Source organism: Macaca mulatta, chromosome 19, assembly GCF_049350105.2.
Source record: "Macaca mulatta isolate MMU2019108-1 chromosome 19, T2T-MMU8v2.0, whole genome shotgun sequence".
Lineage (NCBI taxonomy): Eukaryota > Metazoa > Chordata > Mammalia > Primates > Cercopithecidae > Macaca > Macaca mulatta.
The window spans coordinates 7,107,103-7,130,994 of NC_133424.1; the positions used below are offsets into that span (position 1 = coordinate 7,107,103).

The 23,892-nt window shown below is 54.9% G+C and overlaps 1 protein-coding gene across 9 annotated transcripts in view; it reads right to left on the reverse strand.

The window, feature by feature from the left end:
* The window catches only part of MLLT1 (MLLT1 super elongation complex subunit), a 76,899-nt gene that overhangs the window by 17,282 nt on the left and 35,725 nt on the right, over nt 1–23,892 (reverse strand). For 8 of the 9 annotated variants that reach the window (XM_015122622.3, XM_015122619.3, XM_077979607.1 and 5 more), the window contains exon 4: nt 4,216–4,359. In XM_015122622.3, coding sequence (XP_014978108.1) covers nt 4,216–4,359 — 144 coding nt within the window. Of the gene's footprint in view, nt 1–4,215; nt 4,360–10,139; nt 10,243–23,892 lie in introns of those variants that run through there. The other variant, XM_077979609.1, reaches the window with a different exon arrangement.

Sequence of the window (23,892 nt, forward strand, 5' to 3'; positions counted from 1 at the left end):
CGGAGCACACTGAGAATCATGAGAAGGCAGCGTGGCCAAAGCCTGACCTGCATGCTAAGGTTTAGGGGGAACAGCTAAGAAGTGTGAGAGGCCAGCCAGACGCCCGCAACAGGCAGGGAGCAACTTCCCGGGGTGCACACGGGTGCAACTCCAGTGGGTCCCACATGCCCAGGAGAATGAGCCGTCCTTGGTGTGCGGTGACTGCAGCTGACCCGAACAGGGCAAGAGCACCCAGGCTGAGGCTGAGACCAAGGCAGACGACCTGTGCCTACCAAGGGGGCTCTCTGCAAAGCAGGCCCGAACGAGCCAGCGAGCCCGCAGCACGGGGCACCTGCTCCTGTGCTCCGTCAGAGGCTACGGATGACAAAAGTTCTGGGGTCCTTCCAGGAGGGCTCCCAGGAAACACCTGCTGTGCAGGGGGAAGCTCAGAGCAAGGTCTTGAAATACCAACACTGCAAGTTTAGGAACACCACCACCACAGAGAAAAGCCTCCCAGATGGCCGCAAGAGAGAACAAAAGGAGAAAACACACTTCAAAAAAAAAAAGTATTGAAGTTGGTAGAAGAAGCACCGCTAACAGCCTTGAGCACCTGCGGTTCCCAGCCAGCCAAGCCTTTCATCTGAAGATGCTGACGTCATGCGGCCATGGGGACACAGGCTGAAAAGAGGGCCCCCAGGGTCCCCACTCAGAGCTGCTTCTCAGAGCCTGTCTGACCGTGATAGCTCAGCACCGAAAGCATGTGTGCCCCAGCCGTCCCTGAAAACATGCCACGGGAGGCCCTCCGCGCTCTGGGGCACGCACACCTCACAGGCTCACGGAGGAGCCACAGAAGGCCGCCATGCACAGACGGGCTTGCCAGGAGGCTGAGCCCCATTCCCGCTCAGGCCCAATCCTTTGACTCTCATGGTAATCTACCTTCTTTCCCCTCAAAACAATGCCCTAGACTGACTGTTTCAGGATCACGCAGTGTCTCGCTCTAGCACAGACCCTTGAGAAAAAGGAACTGGGAACTGAACGCACAGATGACTCCCACCTCCTACAAGGCACTGCCAGGAGGACCAGGCTCCCCAATGGAAACAAGGACCCTCAGCCACGGGGGCAGAGATAAGACATGGTCCTAAGGGGCACAAGGCTGGACCGGCGGAAAGTCCTACCCGCTCTCCCTTGAATTACCGATCTCCAAGTGACCCCAGCAAGAGGAGCAGAGAAAGCAGCGCTCGCTGACACAGAAAGCAGCCCCTCCTCCCGGGTCTCCCAGCACCGACAGCTCCGCGGCGGGGGCTGTGGTCACCTGCTGCTAGACGGCCACTGCCTGGTCCTGGGCAGCCCCAAGAGGAGCCCCCGCCACTGAGACCTCTGGCTGCTGCTAAGGCTGAGAGCCCCACTCAGCCATCAGCCCAGGGCAAGCCCCGGAGGCCTGGAAAGTTCCTGCCCAGCCAGCCAGCTCCCCGGGCAGCCCACCCTCAGAGGGCAGAGCGCCCAGCGCCTGGGGCAGAGACCCCCCACGGCGCCTGCTGCAGCCTGCGTGCCTCTCTGTGGAGCCAGCGCTCCCTCCTCCTGACAGGCCCTTCCTCCCAACCTCGCCCCACGCCTCCTCCCCGCCCCTGGCTTTTATGTGTTGAGGCGATGGCCTCAGAGCCTTCATCGCTGCGGAGGAAAGGAAGCCGCCTCCCACAGGGAGCGAGGTCCTGGCTGCAGCCCAGAGAGGCCCAGGGAACGCCACTTCCCAAAGCCACGCCGCCACGGAACCTCCGGGGACGCCCAAAAACCCTACTGCAAACGCGGTGAAAACACCTGGCCATGAAAGAAGGTGGAAAAGCGGAGCCAGGAGGGCGCTGGGACCCAGCCCCCACACCCTCGGGCCACCCAGCACTCAGCCACGCCGTCCACAGAGACCCACGCTGTCCACATAGATCCACGCCATCCACACAGACCCACGCCGGCACCACCCTCCCCAGATCAGAACCACAAGCGGGGCTCTACGAGGATAGCAGCAGGATGCACTCAAGCTTCTACATGGACAGACGCCTCCTTCCTCTTAGGAAAACGACGGCCACCAAGGATCTGACTGTGCTCCAGGAGGAGGAAGGGGGACTCCCCAGCCCAACACCCACAGCCATGGTGCCCCCAATTCACCCAGGAGGCGACCCACTCCACCCGCATACTCAACACGTCACATGTGCCACATACACACCCATGACACATTCACACACTCCCAACACACGTCACACCATATATGCGTGACACACCACACCCACGTCCCACAAGTGACACGACATACATGCCATGCACACACCATACATGACACATCAGACAGCATATGTACACACCACACAACACACATATATACATGCCACACACACCACATGCCCCACGTGTGACACCACACACCACTCACCCCATACATGCTACACGTGCCACACACTGTACACGACACACCCCACACATGTACAACCACACCCCACACGTGCATGCCACACCCCACACATGTACTACACCCCACACATGTACAACCCCACCCCACACATGTACAACCCCACCCCACACATGTACAACCCCACCCCACACATACAACCCCACCCCACACATATACAACCACACCCCACACATGTACATACCACACCCCACACATGTACATACCACACCCCAGACATGTACAACCACACCCCACATATGTACATACCACACCCCACACATGTGCATACCACACCCCACACATGTACATACCACACCCCACACATGTACATACCACACCCCACACATGTACATACCACACCCCACACATGTACAACCCCACCCCAAATGTACATACCACACCCCACATGTGCATACCACACCCCACATACGTACATACCACACCCTACCCCACACATGTGCATACCACACCCATGTACATACCACACCCCACACATGTGCATACCACACCCCACATGTACATACCATACCACACACATGTACATATCACACCCCACACATGTACATACCACACCCCACACATGTGCATACCACACCCCACATGTATATACCATACCCCACACATGTACCACACCCCACACATGTACCACACCCCACACATGTACAACCACACCCCACACATGTACACCCCCTCACATGTATGTACCACACCCCACACATGTACAACCACACTCCACACATGTGCATACCACACCCCACACATGTGCAACCACACCCCACACATGTACAAGCGCATCCCACACATGTGCAACCACACCCCACACATGTACACACCACACCTCACACATGTACATACCACACCCCACACATGTACAAGCCCATCCCACACATGTGCAACCACACCCCACACGTGCATACCACACCCATGTACAACCACACCCCACACATGTACATATCACACCCCACACATGTACAACCACACCCCACATGTACACACAACACATACCCCACACCACACACAGCACTCACGCCACACACAACACACGTACATACCACAAACACCACACATACATACACATGACACACCACACACCGCACACGACACACAACACGCCACCCCAGCCCACTCCATCACAGGCTCAGGCCGGCACCCAGGCAAAGGGTCTGTGGCCTTGGGCCCTGAAGGTGGCATTGCTGTCTTGTGACCAGGCCTCAGCCTGCACATCCCTCCCTCCATGCACCCCCCTCCATAACTGCCACCAGCACCTGTGCCCACCCTGTTGCCAAGAGCCCTCGTGGGGAGCTCTGCCCCCACATAGGGTCCGGAGGGCTCAACTCCAGCCACCGCATGGGGGTCCCGGCCACATGACTCCTGGAGAGCCCTGGCCCCAGAGCTGGCACTGTCGTCTGGCCTCCCGAAGTCAGAAGTGATGGCGATGCGTACGGCGGGGGCCCTGTGCGGAGGCCCTGCCCGGCTAGTTACAAGCCAGCTCCAGGCCCAGCCACGCGGTCAGACCGGCCTCGCGCCCATCCCTTCCCGGCACTTCCTGCAGGAGGGTGTTAATTACCCGCGGCTACCCAGAAGCACACGGTGACCAGCAACGAGTCACCTGCAGCGACCACGCCCCGGCACAGGTTGCGGAGCTCCCAGGTCCCCTCCAGCTCTGTCGGGCGCTGCCGTGTGACCTGTGCCTCGGGTCTCGGCCCCCAGCACCAACACCTCTGGCTGGGCACAGGAGGCCGCAGCGGAGCGGCCTCGGCGGGGCGGCCCCTCGGCGGGCAGGGGCGGGGCACACTCACCCCGCCGGCCCGCAGGAGCTTGTACCGGAACTCCGTGGTGGGGTTGTTGAAGGTGAGCTTCTCGCAGCGCAGGTGGTTCACGGGCGGGTTGCCTTCCAGGTTCAGGAACAGGTCGTAGGTGAAGCAGACCTTCCTCGGCTCCTCCTGGAACAGAGAAAACAAGAAAGTCCACATCAGAGGGCGGTCGTGGGGCAGGGACAGAGCTCCCCACTGGCCCTGGTTCTCCTCTCTCCCTCACCAGACCTCCGCTCCCCTCCCTCCGATTTGCGCCCACTTCTCTCTCGGGGCGCCTCCTGCCCTGCCGTTATTCAAAATCGAACAACTTACTAAGTGCAGCTAACTGGGTCTTGTAGGCCCCACGGCAGAAACAAAGCTCATTCATAGCCATGCTCTCGGACGGTTACGGGAAACACGTACCCCCTTCAACCCTTGCAGCACCACTAACGGACAGGGAAACCGAGGCACAAAGGCACCAACTAACGCATGGCAGCGCTGAGACCTGCCCCAGGCCTCTGGGGCCCACGATCTCACCACCTCCACTCCCTGCTTCCTTTGCAGGGGGAGCCAAGCCCAACAGACGCGGGACGCAGGATGCAGACTCAAACGACAGAGCAGCGCCCAGAGGGGGCAAAAGTACAAGGTCACGATCCAGTTTCCAGGAGGCTCTGTCCACTTTGGGGGCCGCCCCGCACCCTCACCACCCCAGAAGACAGGGACGCTCTGGCATGGGGCAGCGCTGATGAATCTTCCACGTGAGGGTGAGAGGAGCTCATGTGACGGCCTGGAAAAGGGCTGTGAGTGAGAGGCTGTGATGAGCACAGAAAGGCCGGGAGGGCTCAGGGCAGGCAGGCTTGTGGGAAGGAGCCGTCTGCCCGGGCTCCCGTGGAGGCCCAGCAGCATGTGCAGGGGCTGCGTTTCTGTGAACCTGGAAATTTTGAAGCAAGACAATTTCATCTGCTTTTCCTTAAGAACCTCGCCCCATCCCAAATGATGTAAGCCACAGGTCCCAGTAAACAGAGATGTGCTCCTGGGAGCAGGCACGTCAGGCTGGTAAGAAAATGGAGTGGACGGGGAGTGTGGGAGAACGGCACCGTGACAAGCCCGAATGTCACATGGAGGAAGGGAAGTTTTCATAGAAACAACGTGTACGGGTCGGGCGCGGTGGCTCACGCCTGTAATCCAGAACTCTGGGAGGTTGAGGCAGATTGATCACTTGAGGTCAGGAGTTTGAGACCAGCCTGGGCTACATGGCAAAACCCTGTCTCCAATAAAAATGCAAAAATTAGCCGGGCATGGTGGTAGGAGCCTGTAATCCCAGCTACTTGGGAGACTGAGGCAGGAGAATCACTTGGATCCGGTAGGCAGAGGCTGCAGTGAGCCAAGATTGCACCACTGCACTCCAGCCTGGGCGACAGAGAAAGACTGTCTGAAAAACAAACAAACAAACAAACAAACGTGCAGGCTCACGTTCTCACATTATGGGCAGCTGGTGCTTGATAAGGGTGACGAGACCACTCAGTGGGGACTGAGGAGTCTCTTCAACCAATGGTGCTGGGACAACTGGATACCCACCCATGGGAGAATGGAGGTGGCCCTACTTCACCCACACACAGGAAACAACTCAAAATGGATCAGAGACCTGGACAGAAGCACTAACGCCACACGGCTCTCAAGAAAATACAGGTGTCCATCACGACATTGCATTAGACAATTGTTTCTTACAATATGACACCAAAAGCACAGGCAACTAAAGAAAAATAGATCACGTGAACTTCGGAAACATTTCAGAATTTTGGCCCAGGCATCATGGTTTATGCCTGTAATCCTAGCACTTTGGGAGGCTGAGGCAAATGCAGAGACACGGGTGAGTGGGTACCGGGGGCGGGTGGGAGGTGCAGGAGTGGCTCTAACAGGCAAAGGGTTTCTTTTGGAGGTGATGAAAATATGCTGGAATTTAAAATTTGTGATGATTGCACAACACTGTGAATATACTAAAACCACTAAATCTGCACAGTTTAAAAGGCTGAATTTTATGATAGGTGAATTACAACGCACTTTGTTAAAATGCAGTTCACCGGCATAAAAATAACTAAGAGTATGGGCGTCCCGTGAAGGCTTCTGAGTTGGGGAACACTCTCAGAAGCTCGAGACGTCACACTGGCTCAGTCAGCAGTGGGGACACAGGGCAGAGCTCCGGGCCCGGGGTCCTCTGCACCCTCTTTATTCTCAGCCCTTTCCCCAGCAACCTAAGCTCGCAGGTGCATGACCACATCCTCAGTCCTGGCAAGAGGGGACAGACCGAGGGGCTTAAGGTGCTGCAGCAGGCCATCTCTCCCCAGCCTGCCTGCAGTGCCAGACGGTTTGCACAGGCGGCACCAGACTCTGCAAGCTCTGGGGACAGGTGCCTCCTGGGAGTCGGGGACTAGCTAGCAACACAGGTGGCAGAGGCAGCTCCTGCGGCCGCCCACGAGTCCCAGGTGCACCTGCATGGGAAGGAGCCTCCAGAACCACAAGTCCGGTCAGGGCGGACAAGTGAACAGGTTCCCAATCCAAGGCCAGCCGGCGTGGCCGACAGTGACCTTGTGTGGGGAAAGCCCCGATCTCAGAAGAGTGGGTCTCTGTCCCAGCCCCAGGCGGGGAGGCGTGACCCGTCTGGGCCAGGCTAGGACTCCCTCCCCTTGTCCGAGGGGACGTGTGACTTAGGCTTGGGTAAGGAGACGGAAGGGAGGGCAGCCTAGGGAGAGCTTTCCTTCCCAATCCATAAACAAAACTGCGGGGACAAAGTTTCTCACCACCGCTCTTTGTCCCGCCAAAACTCGAGGGTGGTGCCTGCGGGGGCGGCTTCCTCCACAGGACTATGTGGAGGGATGCCAGGCCCTGGCACCTCCTGCCTTCATGTCCTGTAAGAAGACCAGCCCTTACAAGAAGCCCCACTACACACTTGGTCTGAGCAACTGGACGTATCCCTAACCGACACGCCCCCTCCAAGTCCACACTTCTCCTACGCTGCTCTCCCTAAGGACTCAAATGTGGCCGCGTGCCCCTCCTCTGTGCCCCTTGCCTTTACAGAGACACTTGTCCCAGGGGGTGTGGGTCCCTGCCAAACTGGGAACCTGGGACTATGAGGACTCCTCTCCTGTCTTCCCCCGAGGGGCGCAGCTGGTCCAGCTCCAAGTGAGCCACGGGAGTGAGATGCTAGGGCAGACTGGAGGGGGGATGGTGCAGCACCAGGGGTGGGAGGGGCTGGGAAGGCTCCCTGGGGGCTGTGGTGGGGTTGAAGGATGGCCAGGAGCCGGTCAGCTCAAGAAGGCTAAGAGGTGGATGGGTGCCCAGGCTGGACCGCCAGGAGCATGCACAGCCTCACACGGGAAACAGGGGCACGGGCTGCAGTGTCCTCGCGGGACCCCCGGGCTCCAGCGCGGCTGCGGTGGGGAGAGGTGGTGGTGCTGCCCCTGAGGAGGGGAGCCCCGTCCGGAGGTGGACAAAGGTTTCAGCTCAGGAACAACGGTCACATCCAGGTCTCAGGAAGCCACACCCTCCGGCCTACGGCGCAAAGGGCAGACGCAAGCCGGCACTTCTGGGCGCAGGGCTGGCTGGAACCTGGCAGATAAAGGGGAACAGGGTAGGGGAGGAGAGCTCTTGTCCTGCCTTTCCTACAGAAGCAACACCACTAGGTGAACCCGGAGAAGGCAAGCAGCTAACCCGCACAGACTGTCCCAGCCCACCCACGAAGGACCATGAGAGCGTCCTAGCATCTTGCCATCCACTCGGCCGGCGGCAGAGACGTGGGCAGCCACACAGAAAGACCAAGCCTCCAGATTCAGGCGCCCGAGACAGGGACACGCGAGTCAGAGGGCGACCCTGAGTGCCACTGCATGGCCAAAAGCAGCAAAACCCAGATGGTACCAAGCTCTGCGGGACACATGGTCCTGACTCTTCACCAAATAAATCGCAAAGCCAAAAAAGACTTCGTGAATGAGAAGGGGGCGGGAGAATCTACAAACAACGAATCGCAGCGTGTGGATTTCATCAACATCCTGATTCAAACAAACAAACACAAAAAACAGGACTTTAAACACTGGCATATTGAGAGACTAAGGGATTATAATCATCAATTAATATCACCAAGTAATATGGTAACATACGAGATGACTAATTCATGGGTGTGGTCCTGGTAGCACTGTCTTGTTAGAGGCCTCTTTTGAAATATTTACACATGAAATGAGGACATCTGGGATTTGCCCCAGAATGACCGAGAGGGCAGCGCAGGCTGGCACAGGCTTGGCTGTGCAGGGACCACCTTTGGGTGGGTGGCAGCTACGAGAGTTTGTTGCATCTGCCTCTGTAAATGCTTCAAACTTTCCCTGGTAACTTCTGAGTGGATGCCGGGAGCAAGGCTGTGCAGAGGGTGAACATGCCTGGGGAAGCATCCTCGTGCAGAAAGCCTAGGGCCTGAGGGACACCAGCGGGAGCCTGGCCGCGGTCCTGCCTCCTAGGCCTCAGGTTCTTCACAGGCAGCTTGGGGGGGTCTGCCGCAGTGCCACAGCCACAGCCCGCAGCACCCTATCGTCCACAGGAGCCGTCACCGCCCCCACAGAGCAGCCTGGGCTAACAAGGGAACCTGGGGAGGTGCAGCCAGACGGTACCAAAGCACTGGGATGCCCCAGGGACACTCCCCAGCTCTGCCCACTGCCTGGAATGGGGCACCCTGGGGCTCAGAACCGGGTCCTCGCCTCTCCACCCACGCTCCTGGCCACGGCTGTGCACCCCAGCTGTGCACCCCTGCTGCACAGCGAGTCCAGCCACTTCTCCCGAGCTCCTCGGCCGGCCCCTGTCTCCTGGACCACCTGCCTCCTAACCGTCACCCGCTTCTACCACAGCCCCCTTTCAGGCCACAGTATCTCCATGCGCCCAGCCCACCAACGGCCTCGATGAGCCTGGAGGAGGCGCCACATCCTCGGTGTAGCCAGAGCGACATGCTGCCTTCTTCCAAGCCTCCTCCACCCAGCTCACCCCTTCCTGACCCCTGCCTGCCCCTACCCCGGCCTGCTGCTGTCCCCAAGCACAGAGCACAGCTCACTCTCTGCCAGCTCTCCTCGCAGTCCGAAGCACGTCTGTCTTCTGTCCCAGCACCCTACTGACCCATGAACACCACACACCATGGGACCGTCCTGTTGTGTTCCTGATGGGCCTGGTGCTGGGCTAGCACTGTGTCTGCTGAACGTCCCTGGATACTCATGTATCCACCAAAAATGCCACAGGCGCCTACCACAAGATCCCGGCAGGGATCACGAGAGAGGAGAGGTCTCTAATCTTACGGACAGTCAGGCTACAAAGGCGAAACAGCCACGCGGCAGTGACACCAGTGCGACACCAACTGCACCGTGTCAGTGTCTGCAGAGCGCTGACGGTGACCAGGCACTTTCTAAGCACTCAGCAGACACAAATGCTTCATAGCCCCAAAACCCAGGTGCTCCTGGTATCCCCCCATCACAGATGAAGATGCTGAATCGGACAGGGGATCTGGGCAGCAGCAGAGCGAGCGCACCCCAGCAGAGGTTCTCGGGAAGCCCCAGGTCTTGGAGAGGTTCCTGTTGCCCACACAAACCAAACAGGGAAGGCAGCCACAACAAGGAGATCCGGCATGTTCACGACTGCAGAGAGGGCAGCACCGGAAAGCAGGGAGGACACCCCCCACCGGCCAGGTAGAGGTCATGCCCCGAAGTACCCTGCGGCCAGCATCCTGGGATCGGGATTGGCTGCTGGAAGCTGCCAGTGAGTCGCAGGCACTGGGAGTGACTAAAAGGCACGCCCTCTATGTGAGACCTGGGCCTACAAAGCTTAGGAGCACCCCAGGGGGCTGCGAACCCCTTCCTGGCCATCCCTGGAAACCAGCTTTCTGGGGGATGTCGGGACGGCAGCACCTTCATGCCCCTGAGGCCTGGCAGCAGGTTCCGTGAGCACTGGCAAAGTCGAAGGTGGCTGGCCAAGCAGCCCAGGTGTGACACCCTTAGCAACTCCAGCCGGACTGCACTGTGACCCACTAATGGCAGGAGCCTCCTAGAGTCACGTGTTCCCGGGCCAGGTCACGAGCAGCTAGCTGCCCACTCCCAGGCTGCTGGCCACAAGCCAGCGTCTCTGGCCTCGGCAACTAAGATGCAGAGGAACTGGCCAAACAGGTGCCTGTGCCAAAGACCGCAGCATGCACCATCCGGTGTCCCGGGCGGGGAGTCCAGGCAGCAAGCCCGCCACGCCTGCCAGTGCTCCTTGGGATGAGGATCACAGGGCCGAGTGGCCAAGCTGGCCTTGGCACGAGGCACATCAAGGCAAAGGCCCTGTGACCAGCGGGCCACACATGGAGCGCCTGCTGGCGCCACCACCTCTGAGAGGCCACAGTCTCTCTGCCCCACGCCCCACCTGGAGGACACCCAGCCTTCCCTCCCAATCCTGGGTGTGAGGGGAGCGCAACCAGCCCTCCTGCAAGGTCTTCCAGCTCCTGCCGACCTCGGCTGTCTCCTGGCCATCTCTTCCCTGCCAAGCTCGTCCAGCGGCTGCCTGGCATTCCCCTCTGAGGCCCCAGGGTTCACAGACATATGCTGGGCTTTAAAAAAAACATTTTGGCCGGGCACGGTGGCTCACGCCTGTAATCCCAGCACTTTGGGAGGCCGAGGCAGTTGGATCACGAGGTCAGGAGATCAAGACCATCCTGGCTAACATGGTGAAACCCCGTCTCTACTAAAAATACAAAAAAAGAAAAAAAAAAATTAGCCGGGCGAGGTGGCAGGCACCTGTAGTCCCAGCTACTTCGGAGGCTGAGGCAAGAGAACGGCGTGAACCCGGGAGGCGGAGCTTGCAGTGAGCCGAGATCGCGCCACTGCACTCCAGCCTGGGTGACAGAGCAAGACTCTGTCTCAAACTAATAATAATAATAATAATAATAATAATAATAATAATTTGCAAGGGAGGAAAAAAGAAGTGGTGGTGGCTGGGAAAAGGTAGGGTGACGGAGAGGGGAAGAGAGAGAGAGAAAGTGGAAAAGAGATGGAAGGAAGAAAATGGTTTAAAGACGCTTAAGAGACAAAGCAATCAAGAGAAATGCTTGGGCCTGGCACAATGGCTCATGCCTGCAATCCCGGCACTTTGGGAGGCTGAAGCGGGAGGATCGCTTTGAGGTTGGAAGTTTGAGACCGGCCTGGTCCACACAGTGAGATCTCATCTCTACAAGAAAAAGAAAAAAATTTTTTTTAATTAGCTGAGTGTGGTGATGCACCTGTAGCACCTGCTACTCAGGAGGCTGAGGCAGGAGGATCCCTTAAGCCCAGGAGTTGGAGGCTGCAGTGAGCTATGATCAGATCACTGCATGCAACCTGCGTGAGAGCAAGACCCTGACTTAAAGATGGAAAGAGAGAGGGAAGCTCCAACCTTACTTGAATCCTGACGTGAACACGTATTTTATAAGATGTATGTCCACACACACACAGCCTCCTTCGGTTTCTGCAGGCTCTAGAGGGCTGACTGTGTGTGTGAGAGATGACAGGGGAAACTGATGGTACTGGGCATGTGATAATGTTAAAGAATTACTAATTTACCAATTTCTAGCCAGAATGATATTGTGGTTAGGGTTTTTGCTTTGTTTTGTTTTAAGAATCTTATCTCTCACAGGCACAGCAGGAAATATTAACAGATTAGAAGACGTGATGTCTAGGACCCGATTCAAAACAACCCTAGAGAGGAGAGAGGAGAAGGCACCCGTGCAGGCTGGCGGCTGTGGGAGCCAGAGGTGGGGGGCGGCTGCTCTGCCGTTCTCTCTGCTTCTGTGTATGTTTTTTAAGTCGTCTATATTAGAAAGAAGAATTAAATAGATATGCTTGGCCCCGCCCCCAGCCTGCCTCACAGCTCTGAATTTGAATGCAACACCACCTGTGTCCCTACCACCCTGCCTCTGTCCTGGAGCTGGGAAGACAGTGGGGAACTGGGCAAGTCCCCGCCATGGAGCCCAGATGGAGCCTCTGCCAGAGCCTTCTCTGGTCAGCAGGCAGATGCCTTGCTCTGCTTCAGGTGGCTACCTTGGCAGCAAGGAGCAAGCCCTGTGGGGATGTGTGCAGGGCCGCAGGCCTTACCCCACCACACCTTCGTCGGTCCACACCAACACTCCAGGAGGGCATCACTCTCTCACCAGCTGCCAGGAGAGGAAGCGCAGGTTTCGTGGCATCTGGCCATTCACCGAGGCCTCACAGAACCAATAAATGCCAAACCCACTAGTCTACACATCAAAAGCCTCTCGCGTCCACAGAGCCCTGCCCCTCCTCTGGACACAGCTGTAAGGCACTAGGCTCTCGCGTCCACCGGCCCACGGCAACCTGGAATGGGGCTGACACACAGTCTGGCGAGAAAGCAAGGGAAGAGCAGAAACGTGGAAAAAAGATGTCCAAGAAAGAAACAACCCCATCCCTCAAATCCCACGTCCAGGATGAGATCCAACCGAAATATCCACAGAGAGTGTAAACAAATGTACAAGGGGGTCACCGAGGCACCCCTGCAGAGGGAGACCCTGAGATGCCAAATGTCCCCCCCCCCCGAACAGTCAGGTAAATGACAGCTGACACAAATGCCAGGGCACACGACACTGACCGTAGCCAGAACCAGACACAGTGGCCTGTGCTGACGCCGGAGGGCCACAGGCAGGGAGTTCAGAGGTACGAGTCACACTCATGCCCACACACTCATACACATGTGCGTACACACACCCACAGTTACCCACATGCACACGCACACACCCACACTCACCTGCCCTTATACCCGTGTACAGACACACCCACCCACACACCCACGTACGCACACACCCATGTGCACACACTCATACACGTCCATACTCACCCCTCACCTACCTGTGTACAAAACAAACACACCTGTGTACACACAGACACCCACCACCCACACTCATACACTCAGACTTACACACACACCTATGTACATATACACACCCACTCACATCCACACACCCGTACGCATACACCCTCACATGCACACTCAGACTCACGTACGCAGAGAACTGTTTTGGAAGGACAAGCATTGCTTATCATGGAGAGGATTTCAATTCCTTGTAACCTGCATATGTCACCTTGGCTTTGTCATCAAAAGAAAAAAAAAATTTTTTTTCAGGTTTAGGTAAAACAGCACAATGTTGGCTGAAAACCTCTGACCAGGAGTCAGAGGACTCCTGGGTACTGAAGTGGCTCAGCACTGGCTCGCTGTGTGACCCTGGATGGGCTGCTGCACCTCTCTGAGCCTCAGAGAGAAACAGGAATCCAACGGGAAGGAAGCAGGAAGGCCGGCGGTGTCTCTGGCTGGGAGGACAGCCTGGGGAGCATTAGCCCAGACCCCTCCCAAGGCTGCCTGACCGCTCAGCCTGGGAGGCCAGGGAGACCCCAGAGACCCCGCCCCCTCCCACAGGTGTGCTCAGGGCCTGCAGCCCTATGTGAAACAGTGAAAGCCGGCCACCTACAGGCCTGCCTGGAAGGGGCCGGCCCTGGTCAGGGGAGGTGGGGGAGTTTTCTTCTTGTACCCTTGAACTTCGAACCCCACTGTGGAGCACGCTGCCGCCACTGGAAGGAGCTTGACAGATGCAGCAGGTGACGCAGAGGGCAGGCTCCGAGCCGAGCTGGCCCCGGCACTCACCGTGCAGCCGGAGCAGGCGACGCTGCCCATCTGTGCTCAGCGTCCTCACCTGCAAAGTGGGAAAGGCAGAACCCAACCCATATACAGGTGCTCAAGAGCTATTCCTCATCACACGCTGACCCGGAGACCCCCGGGACACATCGCCGGGAGAAGAAAACAAACCACAAGACTGAGAGCACCACGGAACCTACAGCGCTCAGATTCAAAAGCACTGGGGGTGTGATGTCAGATGCAAAGGGAGAGACTGGACCCCACACTCAGCTACGAACCTCTCGAGAGAGCACGAGAATTCAGGGGCGAAGGGATGGAAAAGGCAGCTCCTACCCTGCATCCTTGTGCGCTTCGCATTTCCGATAATCGGAATCAATTCCTGCATCGATGAGCAATGAGAAACCAAAGCAAGGAGGCAGAAAGGGCCGGGCGCGGTGGCTCAAGCCTGTAATCCCAGCACTTTGGGAGGCCGAGACGGGCAGATCACGAGGTCAGGAGATCGAGACCATCCTGGCTAACCCGGTGAAACCCCGTCTCTACTAAAAAATACAAAAAACTAGCCAGGCGAGGTGGTGGGCGCCTGTAGTCCCAGCTACTCGGGAGGCTGAGGCAGGAGAATGGCGTAAACCCGGGAGGCGGAGCTTGCAGTGAGCTGAGATCCGGCCACTGCACTCCAGCCTGGGCGACAGAGTGAGACTCCGTCTCAAAAAAAAAAAAAAAGGAGGCAGAAAGGCAGACACCACATTTTCAAACGCTCTCCATGGAAACAGACGTTTTTAGACTCAAAGTTGGCTTCTATTATCTGGAGGCTAAACTTAATGATTTCTCCTCAGTCTGACACCAGAAAGGGGAGAACGCAGCCTGCAACGTAAACACGTGCAAAATGGCAGTTTGAAATCTGGACCACAACAAATGAAGACAGGAGGAGGTATCCCCAAGATGAGCCCATGAGAGTCACCGGCCTGATGCTGCCAGGCCAAGAGCAGCTGAGCTGAGACCTGCGAGTGGTCAGTCCCGGGGCCTCCTGCCTCCCTCATGCCCAGGATGAGGACAGCCTCTCTCTACCCTGATCTGAGGCCGCTGGAACCCACAGCTCCCAGACCCCTGCCCCATCCCGAGAGCCCGTGTCCCCCAGGCCAGTGTCAGGCAGAGACCAGCTGGAGGCAGGGTCTATTCAGGGCTCCATGGCACCAGACTCCCGGCCCCCTCACTGGACAGCACCTTCCCTGCTCTGGGAGCCACAGGGCAGATGCCTTCGTCCTGCAGCCCTGTCTCTACAGGAGGCACAAACATCAATCAGGAAAGATGGCCTCCGAGAAGCCGGGAAAGAATTTTATCAGGGACATGCCGAGATAGGAAATTTGGGGAACCTAATGGGTGCTTTCAATGCCCAGCCAATTCTTCCAGCCCCTTCTCTAGGGACCCAGGAGAAGGCATTCTGGGCCTCTGGGCCGTCCCACCGTCCCAGCTTTGGAGGTCCTGGGGTGGCCGTGGCAGGCGCAGGGTTGCGCAGCATCTTCTCTCTCCCTGCAGCGGTGGGCGCCTTCTTTCTTTCCTTGTGCTTCTCTGCCAGGCTCCAGACCCGCCCTCTAGGAAACACAGATGCGCATGGGGACCCACTTCAGGGAACAGAGGATGCTCCAGGGAAAGACAGACCGCCACAAATGGCACGCATCCATGCGGCTTGTCACAACGCGGCAGCTCGGCCCTGCCCCGGGTCCCCGCACACAATGTGGCTTCTGTTCTGGCTCCCTCGGCAATCCACCAGCCAAGGCCTCCCCCTCGGCCACATCAACCGGCCGATTGTCCCTGGCGGAGCGCTCTATGGGCTCACCAGAGGGGCTGCCCGCCTCCTGAACTCTGCAAGGCCCTGGGAGCCTGGGAGCCAGGGAGGGCGTGCGAGGGTTGCTTGGCTTCTGCGCCAGCAGGTCAGGGGCAAGGGGAGAAGACAATGGGGGCCCAGAGGGGGCTCCCGGCCTCCCTGCCTCAAGACCTGCTCTCCCTAGTCTCAAACTGAGCGCATGCAGGGGCAGCCCAAGTGGAACCCGCATGGGGGAGCATTTGCAGCTGAGAGCCATCTCCATTCTACAGAGGGTGGCGGCTGCAGAGGGCACCGGGCTTGGTGTCCCTGGAACCTCCCCTGGCATGTGCGACTGCCTAGGGCCCCCAACACAAGCCACCCAGGATGTGTCAGGAAGATGCCTCTGAGGGTCTTAAGGCTCTGAGGCCAGCACGGTTTAACTTACTTTTAAAACTCTCCATGTAAACTCGTGCACACTTCCTAATGGCACGAACCAAAACGCCCTTCCTGTGCCCTCAGACATCTGCCTGTGGGACACCACAGGGGCCTGGTGACGGCTGTGGTTCCCTGTCCAATGACAGCTTGTTGCAGGGGTTGGGGAGGAGGTCTAATATGAGTGGTAAATAACCACAATAAACTTCTTTTTCACACTTGGCCATTTCCAACACTGGACTGTCTCTCACAATCAGCGCGTACCCCTCGCGTTTCTTCTCCTGCTCTCAGGACAGGTTCCTTCAACTCAAGTCACGGGAGGCTTAGACTGAAGGAAGAGGAATCTGGGGTCAGGGGCAGGGCAAGTTTTACCGCCCCAAACAGCCACACTCCCCTTTCCTGGCACCGTTCGTACCGGGTTCAATAGACACAAGTGCCCCGGCCGGCATCCCCTCATGTGACAGCATCTACAGGGCACCTAGGGGGCCGTGAGCCGATGCCAGCCACAGGAGAGGACAGCGGGCCACTGTCATCTCAGACGACTCCTCTCCCCATCTGAAAGCAGCTCTCTCTCCACCCCTCTCGGTTTTGCCAAGCACGCCAAGCCAGTAACGCAGGACTGTGTGACAGCCAGCACTGGCATGAAAGAGACAAAGGTGAGGGCTAAAAGGATTGCCAAGGAAAATTAAGTCACATCAAATGATGCCTCAGAGAAGAGCTCCTGAGTCCAGCTGCTGATCTTGGCTAATGCCTCAAAACAAAGCAAGACAAAAAGCAACTGTGCTAAAGTCTGCTGGGAAGGTAAAGCAGGAACGTGGCGGGGTCACCAAGCGGTAAAGCTGAAAGAGACCCTGAGAGCCGGTCCCAGACCCAGCAGGGCCGTGAATGTCAGTGGGGGCCCCCCATGAAGGCTTGGGGAGGCCAGCAGCCCTGGGGCCCGTGCCCCACCCAGGACCAGGGCATCGAAGCCCTCCAGGTCAGCCCTGCAGCCCCTCCCGAGGCCCTGACCCTGCCTCCTAACTGACTCTAGGGCACAGACAAGCACTTCCTGTTTGGCAGCCATTGAATTACTTCTGGGAGAGGCGGAGCCAGGTCTGCATTATAATGTCACTGACCTACTCCAGAACACACGGGACAGGCGTGGGACAGGCACCTGGCGGGGGCTTCTGAAGCCACAGCCACAGAGCTTACACCCAAAGAGGCAGGTGAACCCACAGGACTCGACCCCTTATGGAGGATCTAACGGCAAATGTCACCATGTCACCCCCGGCGGATAAGCGGCTCTGCCCACCCAGCTCACCTCCCTCACATCGCCCCAGACCCCACTTCATCACCTGGACTCTGCCCTTCAAACAGCTGCCACTCCCCCTAGAAGGGACCACCCCATCCTCTCAGCCTCACTTAAGAAGTCAATCTCACTTCTTCAAGAGAACCCTCCTGACCCTTTCTAACTGGGCCCCCGTGACACACTCGTAGCACCCGGCAGCGGGGCTTCCCGCAATTCATTCTGATGGTCACTTCCTCTCCCGTGTGTCTGCTGTCTCTTGCCCTGTCAGTCTGTGAACTCCACAAGAGAGGGGAACGTGTTCACTTGGTCTTCACTGGGCCTGGACTTGGTAAATACCTGTCACGTGAAGAAATCTATGAAACTCCAGCAAAGAATGGAAGTAAAAGCAATTCCTCCTCCTCACTGTAAACGCACACTTAAAATAAACAAACAAAAAAAAAACACCGCATTTGCGAAGAATAAATGACAAGGGCCTCCCTTACTAGATACCCGCTGCCCTCCGGCAGTCCCCCCACCTCTCTCAACAGCGGGCTTGGTGCGCGCTGCCAGCGGACAGTGAAAACAGAGGCATGGGCCTCAAGTGGCAAAGGGTTTCAGACACAAAACCAGAGGCACTTGCCAGAAAAACAACGGTAAGCCACCCGTCAAAATAAAAAACGTTTGCTAGACAAAAGTGTACTATTGAGAGAATGACAAGATAAGCCACAGACTTGGAGAAAATATTTGCAACTCATATACCAGGTATAGGACTTGTATCCAGCGTATATACAGAACTCTTGAAACTCAACAAGAAAACAGCTAACCCAATTTTTTTAATGGGAGGGAGGGGCAAAATTCTGAACAGATACTTTACCAAAGAGAATGTATGGATTGCAAATAAGCACGTGAGAAGATGCTTATTACCGTCAGTCGTCAGGGAGATGCAAATCAAAACCTAACCGGGCACTACTTCACACCCACTAGGACAGATGGCTATAATCAAACAGGCAGAATATGAGTTGCTGGTGAGGAAGCAGAAAAATCAGAACCCTCATACCCAGCTCGGGGGAATGTAAAATGGCACAGCTGCTGAAACACAGTCTGGCAGTTACTCAAAAAATTAAACAAAGAATGTGGCCAGGTTTGGTGGCTCACACTTATAATCCCAGCACTTTGGGAGGCTGAGGCAGGAGGATCACTTGAAGCTAGGGTTTTGAGCCCAGCCTGGGCAACATAGTGAGACTCTCTCAACAAAAAAATTTAAAAATCTTCCTTTCTCTTTCTCTTTCCTTTCCTTTTCCTTTTCCTTTTCTCTCTTTATTTTATTTTATTTTTTTGAGACAGAGTCTCGCTCTGTCACCCCGGCTGGAGTGCAGTGGCGCGATCATAGCTCACTGCAAGCTCCACCTCCCAGGTTCACGCCATTCTCCTGCCTCAGCCTCCGGAGTAGCTGGGACTACAGGCGCCCACCACCACGCCCGGCTAATTGTTTTGTATTTTTAGTAGAGATGGGGTTTCACCGTGTTAGCCAGGATGGTCTCGATCTCCTGATCTCATGACCTACCCACCTCGGCCTCCCAAAGTGCTGGGATTACAGGTGTGAGCCACTGCGCCCGGCCTCTTTATTTTTATTTTTTTTAGAGACAGGTTTCACCACGTTGCCCAGGCTGGTCTCAACCTCCTGAACTCAAGCGATCCTTCCACCTCAGCCTCCCAAAGTGCTGGGATTACAGGCATAAGCCGCTGTGCCCAGCCCTTAAATTTTTTTTTTTTTTAAACTCATGGGTTTGAGGGCTGGGCGCAGTGGCTCACTCCTGTAATCCCAGCACTTTGGGAGGCCGAGACGGGCAGATCACGAGGTCAGGAGATCGAGACCATCCTGGCTAACACGGTGAAATCCCGTCTCTACTAAAAATACAAAAAAAATTAGCTGGGCATGGTGGCAGGCACCTGTAGTCCCAGCTACTCAGGAGGCTGAGGCAGGAGAATGGTGTGAACCTGGGAGGCGGAGCTTGCAGTGAGCTGAGATCGCGCCACTGCACTCCAGCCTGGGCAACAGAGCGAGACTCCATCTCAAAAATAAATAAATAAAAGATTTTTAAAAAACCCCACTGGATGTGGTGGCATGTACCTGTAGTCCCAGCTACTTGGGAGGCCAAGGCAGGAGGGTTGCTTAAGTCCAGGAGACAGAGGCTGCAGTGAGCTGTGACTGCACCACTGCACCCCATCCAGCCTAAGTGACACAGTGAGGCCCTGTCTCAAAACAAACAAACAAACAAAAAACCCAAAAAGTTGGCTGGGCGTGGTGGCCCATGCCTGTAGTCCCAGCACTTTGGGAGGCCAAGGCAGGTGCATCAGCTGAGGTCAGGAGTTCGGGACCAGCCTGGTCAACATGGTGAAACCCTTTCTCTACTAAAAATACAAAAAAAAATTAGCCAGGCGTGGTGGCGCATGCCTGTAATCCAAGCTACTCGAGAGGCTGAGGCAGGAGAATCGCTTGAACTCGGGAGGTGGAGGTTGCAGTGAGCGGAGATCGCGCCCTTGCACTCATCCAGCCTGGGCAACAAGAGCGAAATTCCATCTCAAAAAGAAAAGAAAAAAGAAAACAACTAGAAAATAAAGGAAAACAACCTGACCATATTCAAGGACTGGCGAGGATTTGGAGCAACAACGGGAACTCTTCCTGCTGATGGGGCTGCAGAACGGCACAGCCCCTTTAGAAGAAAACTACTGGGCAGTTTCTTAAAAAGTTAAATAGACCCGCCAGGTGCGGTGGCTCACGCCTGTAATCCCAGCACTTTGGGAGGCTGAGGTGGGCAGATCATGAGGTCAGGAGATCGAGACCATCCTGGCTAACACGGTGAAACTCCATCTCTACTAAAAATACACACACACACAAACACACAAAAAACAACAACAACAAATTAGCTGGGCATGGTGGCGGGCGCCTGTAGTCCCAGCTACTCTGGAGGCTGAGGCAGGAGAATGGCGTGAACCCGGGAGATGGAGCTTGCAGTGAGCCAAGATCGTCCCACTGCACTCCAGCCTGGGTGACAGAGCGAGACTCCGTCTCAAAAAAAAAAAAAAAAAAAAGAAAAAAAAAAACAACAGTTAAATAGACCTATATCATGTGACCTAGCAATCTCCACTCATTTAGCCAAATAAACTAAAAACATGGTCACACAAAAACCTGCATGCAAATGTTTAGGGCAGCCTTATTCATAATCACAACAGCTGGAAACAACACAGACGTCCTTCAACAGGTGAACGAATACACAAACCCTAAGGCACGCATGCAGCGGAACACTCCTCGAAAAAAACACAACAAAATTACAAAGATTCATTCACACAGCAACATAGACAAATCTAAGCGCGCTTTACTAAGGGAAAGAAACCAGATACAAAAGGGTTGCATACTGTCTGAGTCTTATGACAATCTGGAAAAGGTAAACTACAAGAATGGCAAACAGATGAGTGGTTGTAAGGCCTGGGGGTGGGAGGGGTGACTGACTTCAAAGGGACAGCAAGTGGGAATGTGCGGGGTGGGCGGGGGAGCGGAGTCCTGGTAGATATACAACTCTCTGCACTGTAAACGTCACTGAATATGAACTAAAAAATCAGTAATAACCAGATGGGCAGAGGGGGCAGACCGAAGATGAAATGCAAGTGTGACTAACGAAGCCAACTGTATTACAAATGCATGACATGACCACACCAGGGAAAGAAAGGGCTGCCACAAATAACCTTGTAACCTTGCAGGGTTCCAACTTGACAGAAAGAGCTGCACGCCAATGCCGAGCCCTCACGGCCAACACAGGAGGGCTGGCTGTTGATTCTCAAACTATTTTCCAGGTATCCTGGAATTAAACAGGTAAGCAAACACAGTACAGATAACAGGAGCCAGGTTTCCGCCTTCAGAGACAGCAACAAGGAAGCAACTGGGGAAGGTGTGAATGAGTCCGCTCGTGCTGGATGGAGTTGGTAGCCTCAGAGGAACTTGCGTCTGTTTTCATATTACACAGATAGACATAGAACGGAACACAGATGTAAAGGGTGGGGTGGTTTCCTAGTTCTGTCACATGAGAGGACCTGAAGGCGTGATAACCAAGCAGCAATGAGCACACTTAGCTCCCAGATCTTGGCTTTTAAACACCATTCTCCAACAACAGGAACTAAGGCTCCTGGGAGCGGTGGAAGATTCTAGGGCTGGGGCAGAGAAATACAAGGTGAGCCTGTGGTGCCAGAATGTGAAAGCACCCCCAAAACCATGGGAACATGATGAAATGACAGGCCCAAATGCGAGAACAATTTCAACAACAGACAGGTAACAACAGACGGGATTATAACCCAAAGAAAAACGAAATACCTGTGAACCCATCCACGTTGAGATAAATAACTGAATACGTGAACAGAAGAGAAGGGACAGCTCTTCCTTAACGAAAAATTCCAGTTAATAAATGTAGAAAGGAAGAAAGAAATTAAAATTACCAGTAGACCACCACTGGGGCAGGCTAAAATTAGCAGGTGGTACCACAGGTTAAGAAGCCCTTATCCAAAATGTTTGGGACCAGAAATGTTTTGGATTTCAGACTTTTTTTCCGGATTTTGAATATCTGCATTATACTTACTGGTTCAGCATTCCTATTCTGAAATCTGCAATTTAAAATGCTCCAGTGAGCAGTTCCTTTGAGTGTCATGTTGGTGCTCAGAGTTTCAGATTTTGGAGCATTCTGGTGCTTTTTTTTTTTTTTGTGAGAGTCTCACTCTGTGACCCAGGCTGGAGTACAGTGGTGTGATCTCAGCTCACTGCAACCTCTTCCTCCCGGGCTCAAGCAATTCTTGTGCCTCAGCCTCCCAGGCAGCTGGAACTACAGGCGTGTGCCACCATGCCCAGCTAATTGTTGTATTTTTAGCAGAGATGGGGTGCCATGTTGGCCAGGCTGGTCTCGAACTCCTGACCTCAGGTGATTCACTCACCTTGGCCTCCCAAAGTGCTGGGATTACAAGAGTGAGCCACTGCGCCCAGCCTGAGATTTTGGAGCATTTTTTATTTTGGATTTCTGGATTAGGGATACTCAACCTGTGTTTTTTAAAAAAAGATAAAACAGGTTATAAGCACAGCTTCAAAGTATCTCTCCCAAAATGGGTATTATTAACTGTGTTGTTTTTAACCTACGCCCACCAGGATGGAGGGGTTAATTCCTCTCCCTTGAGTGCGGGCTGGACTTAGTGACCTGCTTCTTCTAAGCAATAACCAGTGGAGAAACCTGGCAGACACCACTTAACCAGGAGATCAAGGTTAACCTCGGCTGTTAACCACGAGTCGTGTAAATGTCTGGCACTTCCTAATACGATGTAAGCAGAAGTGCATTTACCTCTGTGGTCTTCTTATCGAACTCTATAACCACGGACTAGCCATGAGAAAATGGCAAGCGGAGGGAGATTCTGCGTAATAGGCCACTAGTACATTTCAAAAATATCAAGGTCATGAAAGACTGAGGAGAGAGACACAGGCAACGGTGCAGCATCCTGGGGTGGGTTCCACAACAGAAGAAGCACATGAACTGAAAACTGGGAAACCCAAACCAGTCCCTAGTTTAGTTCGTGGCGATTGTACCGATGCTACTGTCTTGGTTTTGATCACTGGACCGTGGTTATGTGAGATGTTCACATTAAGGGAGGCTGGGTCGTGGGGGAGGTCCTATGGGAATTCTCTGTACTATCTTTGCAGCTCTTCTGTGTCTAAAATTATTTCAAAATTTAAAAAATCGTAGCTATGAGAGGTTCCCAGTCAGGAACCACACTCGGTTCAGTAACGAAGATTTTCATGCATCTGGAGCAGCTCGGGTGTACGAATCTACTTCTTTGTTCAACTGTGAGTTTTATGGAATCTAAATACAGATCAAGCCTTTCTGATGACGTTTCTGTATCCAAATTGAGATGCGCAGCAAGTATAATAAACAGACTGAATTTCAAAGACTTGGTATGAAAAAAGAATGTAAAAATCTCTCAATACTTAAAAAATATTGATTACATGTTGAAATGATAATGTTTTAGATACACCGAGCTAAACCAATTATATTATTACAATTAATTTCACCTGTTTCTTTTGAACCTTTTTAATGCGGCTAAAAAATAATAATAATAATTAAGATTTCTACTGGACAGTCCGGGGTCTGAGATGTTACTCACTCACTAAAACAGGAAGGGCTTTAAATATCTCTGACCGCTTCCAGGACAACAAACAGATACAAAGAGAGCATTTAAACAAGACTCCCTCATCTGACTGGGCCAAGTGCACTGAGGAACCCATTTATTCATCCGGGCCACTGCCTTGTCCGGGGCAGCCCCAGCATGGCCTCCCGGGCCACAGTCAAGGCCACTTTCCAAAAGAACAGTTCAGCTGCAGCACGCAGAAGCCTCGAGGCCGCATGTGACGAGAGGCAGGCCACCTGGATCCCCCCTCGAAGAGCTGGAGCTCCCAGCTCAGGGAAGTTCCCGTCATGCA